This window comes from Triticum urartu, chromosome 7 (genome assembly GCF_003073215.2).
Source record: "Triticum urartu cultivar G1812 chromosome 7, Tu2.1, whole genome shotgun sequence".
NCBI classification, from domain to species: Eukaryota; Viridiplantae; Streptophyta; class Magnoliopsida; order Poales; family Poaceae; genus Triticum; species Triticum urartu.
Genome location: NC_053028.1, coordinates 708,513,136 through 708,517,517, shown reverse-complemented (window position 1 = coordinate 708,517,517; position 4,382 = coordinate 708,513,136). Strand labels below are relative to the sequence as shown.

At 46.6% G+C, this 4,382-nt stretch overlaps 1 protein-coding gene and 1 long non-coding RNA gene across 2 annotated transcripts; both read left to right on the top strand.

The window, feature by feature from the left end:
- On the top strand, window positions 1-1,458 carry LOC125522585. The gene is made up of 2 exons (XR_007289839.1): window positions 1-96; window positions 193-1,458. It is a non-coding gene; the product is annotated as an uncharacterized LOC125522585 (long non-coding RNA).
- A 1,278-nt stretch (window positions 1,459-2,736) lies between these two features.
- On the top strand, window positions 2,737-4,117 carry LOC125520111 (putative disease resistance protein At3g14460). Its single transcript, XM_048684933.1, has 2 exons — window positions 2,737-3,148; window positions 3,257-4,117. Exon 2 carries the CDS (start codon window positions 3,632-3,634, stop codon window positions 4,064-4,066), a length of 435 nt encoding a protein of 144 aa, XP_048540890.1. The 5' UTR covers window positions 2,737-3,148; window positions 3,257-3,631; the 3' UTR covers window positions 4,067-4,117.
- The last annotated feature ends 265 nt before the right edge of the window (window positions 4,118-4,382 follow it).

The window sequence follows — 4,382 nt, the reverse complement described above, 5'->3', positions numbered from 1 at the left end:
GCTGCTGAAACCGAAGACGTGGAAATATGCCATCTGTAGAGATTAGAGAGCTACAAAAAGAATCATGGGAATCCCAGTATGGAAGTTGTGATGCAGGTTTGTAATCTAAAAACATGACTATACTGCAGTAACCCTTTAATTGTTCTTTTCTTTTGCAAGAATAAGCTGGTGGAATTTGATGATTCTTTGCAGAATTCTCCCAGCACAAATAGAAAGGGAAGAGATCACCCGAAGTGGAGTCATTCTCTTGTAAGATGCGCACTGGAACTTGTTGCCATGTTGAACTACCACATTAGTAATCAGAAAGCTCTCCTGTAATACTATGAGCTATCATTCTGTTCCCAGAAGAAGATCTCATTTGTACAATAAGTGCTTGTATTTTGCCACGTCTTTTTACCTATGGTCATGCCATTGTAGTATTGGTTTTTTCAAACAATCATTGTAGTACTTATTTTCCAACAAGCACGGCAACATTCTGCCCTGGGCAACCGTCAGCTTTTGTCAAAATTTTGTCGCAGTTTCCAAGTTTTATTTACGGACCTGTGTAGCAGTGCTACTATTCACATTCAAACATTCGGTGTGCCACGTATAATAGCGCTACTGTTATTTAGTAACCATCATATGTATCTGAAGCTGATGAATAAATTACCGTGTCGTCGCGAACCACTTCAAATTTCAGCTGTGACTGAAGATGTGGAACTTTGATTTCTTATGTTATGATGTTCATCGAGAGTTTCACCCCACCGACTAGTTCTACTCCAATTAAGCATACTGGTTTATGAATCTAGGACAGTGGGTTTTGGAAATAATGTGGGTTTATTCAGATCTGCAGGCAGGCCGAGCATCCGGAGAGGTCACTGAAAGTGGTTTCTGAATACTGTGTACATGTTGAGAACATCAGTCTGAAGCCTGTGCACAAGACAAAATTGCAGAATATATGAAGCAGATCGGCCAAAAAAAATGTAAATACTGCACGCCACGTGGATTTGATTCATGGCGAGCAAAGATAGAAAGAGCTCCACTGCACTGCTGCATTAGCCATGTGCGCAGCAACTCGCTCGTGCCTTACGGACCGCATATGTAGCCCCAAACAAGATCATCCACTCAATTAAGTGAAGAAGGGATGAAGAGGCAACAGATAGAAGCTCTGTTCTTCTTGAGGCTTTTAATCCCCATTTCCTCATCACTGCCATAGTGGGGTGCTCCCTGTTCTTCGTTGCGCTGCTGTGATCGGCACTCCATGAAAGGGCAGGTCTTACCTGTTTCAATCAGAGGAATTTTAACGCGAGCAGATATATGAGATAATAATCCCAGAAGGAGTTTCTTTCTTGTTAACTGATCTTCTGGTCTGTCTGTCTGCCTTCCTCTGTTTGCATAAGTAACACTACTATTTTGACTTGTACATGCACTGCTACCTGCTCACTACTATCTCTATATTAGGCTGTTGATTGCCCCTAATAGTCTGCACTTAGGAAATGCTTGTCGTTCGCGTTGAGTTTCAGCATTTTGAGCAGACGCACGACGCCTAAATGAAGTTGAAGGCCAACTTTTCTTCTTTGCAAATCATGCTCAGGCCAAATTAAGTTTGCACTTATGTATGTATTGCTGCTGCTGCCAACTCTGGTATACACTGCTAATCATTTATACTCTTACTAGCATGGTTTCAGTTCTCTCAAGATATGGTGTACTACCTCTGTTTCTAAATGTAAGACGTTTTGGCAGTTCAAGTTGCACGGCCAAAACGTCTTTACATTTAAGAACAGAGGGTGTAGTTCCCATTTGACTTCTCTTACCAACGGGTTCAAACTAGAATCTCAATTGGGTATATTTAGAGGATGCCTTCTGGGTGCCACTTTATGTTTGCTAATAACGTGTTCATCCACTTGTGACTTTATGTAATTCTTTTTTTTACGAAAATAATTCAGATCTATTATCAAAGTTCATCGGAAGTACAAAGCACTTCAAACATAATAAAAATCACATCAAATACGGAGACCACCGGACGATCACTACCACTGCCAGAACGACCCACCGACGCGCCGCTGTCGCTGCTCCCCTATCAGAGCCTGCTTGACCTTGTCGATGACAGCAGGGAAGTCTTCGTGCACGTGCCCCTAAGGACCAGCGCCCTGGAGCCATAGTCGTCGTCGTTGTCGTTGAACCCTTGAATAGATCTGAAGCATCTGACACCAAATCTCGCTACACGACGAGAAATCCTAACCTCATCGCCCCAAGAAGACGACAGGAATCCATGCCGGAACTCTGTCGACTACTTCCAGATGGGCGAACTCGAGGAGGATCGAAGCGTGGAACACAAACTCGGAGAAGAAGCGCCACTATCCACCCGAGTGCCGCACCTACGAGGACTTTATGTAATTCAACATGAAAATATGCTACAACATAGTGCGTGGTATGTTGTAGCCATTATCAGCAGGACATCATTTTTCTCAGCTTTCTATCAGCAGGACGTCATATTTCCCAGCTTTCTATCGGCAGGATTATCTAGGTCTTACCATTTTGTTGTCAGTCCTCTTTTTCTCTTCTTACGTATCTTTCGTGCCAATCTTGTTTTCGTGTAGAGTTAAGCAAATACATTTTGATGCACATGATTATGTTTGCGCAACAGTTTATTTCTTCTGTTGAGGAGAAATTTCCTAAGCTTTTAATTTGCACACATACTGTATTCTTTTGTTATCCTTGACAATATTGTGCCACGGGAGAAAAAAAATCAATGGGACATCACAATTGATAAATTCACACTGATCGTGGTTGTGCACTTATTTATGCACTGCACAATATATCGTTGGGAAATATCTTCTACCTGGGAATTATTTTCTTAGTTTCAAAACTAAAGCACATGGTTGTTCAGTTGCTGTTAAATCCTAGAACGAAATTTTGAATTCTATTTCAAACTTTTGGTTGCCCGGTGCGCTTCATTGCTTTAACTGGCCTTTTGGTTTTCCGGTGGCCGCCATGGGCTTAGTGGGCCTAATAAGCATTAGCAGAGCACGTATCCACTGATTCGCTGTTCCCCTGAAGGGAAAAAAAATGGACTCCTCATCTTCTACCACGGAATCCCCAAATCGAATCCGACGGGACGCCGGCCGGAATCCTATTCCACTGCGGCCTCCGCCTCCGAGCCTCCGAGGTACGAAGCGTGCACCCGGCATCATCCTCCTCCTTCTCCGCCATACATTCTTGTAGCCATTCCATTTTTCTGCACCCGGATTGAGCAATCAAGTTTGGATTTTTCGAGGCTGGCGGTGGAGCGATGAGTAGAGGAGGCACGGCCGAGCATCCATGGCGCCGCCACCGCCCTTCTTCTCCGCTAACAGCATCATCGCCTTCTCCACTTAATACTTGAAAGAAGCCGCCGGTCAACAGATGGGATCCGGAGCTCATCCATGCCCTCCACGCCTCCACCACACGAATATCATCGACACTGGTCGACACATGTGGTGCGGAGCTCCCCCATGCCCTCCACCACTCAAATATTGTCGACATCATCATCTTATTATCTGCGCTCTCCTGGCAACCAAGCAAGAAGCAAGCAGGCTCAGACCGTGCTTATCCACATTGCACTGCACTTGTGCTTCTCTGTATTCCTGCGAGTCCTGTCCTTGGCGTTCCAATGGCGGAGGTGGTGGCCACCGTGGTGGTTGGGCCACTACTCAAAATCGTGAGGGAGAAGGCATCCGGCTATCTCCTCGACAAGTACAAGGTGTCGAAGGGCATGGAGGAGCAACATGAGGTCCTGATGCGCAAACTGCCTGCCATCCTGGACATCATCGCCGACGCCGAGCAGGCGGCAGGCCACAGAGAAGGGGTGGCTGCCTGGCTCCAGGCCATCAAGAAGGTGGCTTACCAGGCCAATGAAGTCTTTGACGAGTTCAAGTACGAGGCACTTCGTCGCGAGGCCAAAAAGGAGCGACACTACAAGGAGCTTGGCTTTGATGTGGTAAAACTCACTAGTAGAAAACAGGGCTATGGTCCAGGCCGGCTCAGCCCATTAGTCCCGGTTCAGTCTAGAACCGGGACCAATGTGGGCATTGGTCCCGGTTCGTGAGCCCAGAGGGCCGGCCGGGCCACATGGGCCATTGGTCCCGATTCGTCTGGACTTTTTGATCCCGGTTGGTGGGACGAACCGGGACCAATGGGCCTCGCTCCTAGCCCACCACCATTGGTCCCGGTTAGTGGCTTGAACCGGGACCAAAGGCTCCCCTTTAGTCCCGGCTCATGTCACCAACCGGGACCAATGAGGTGCCTATATATACCCCCTCGCGCAAGAGCAGAGCATAGTGCTCTGTTTTTTCTGGCTGAGGGGGAGAGGGCTTTGTGGTGCTTTAGCTCACCTCCTATGCACATGAGGTGTTCGATGGAAT

Coding starts and splice junctions, on each gene's coding strand:
- LOC125520111 (XM_048684933.1), top strand. CDS start 3,632: ATGGCGGAGGTGGTGGCCACCGTGGTGGTTGGGCCACTACTCAAAATC.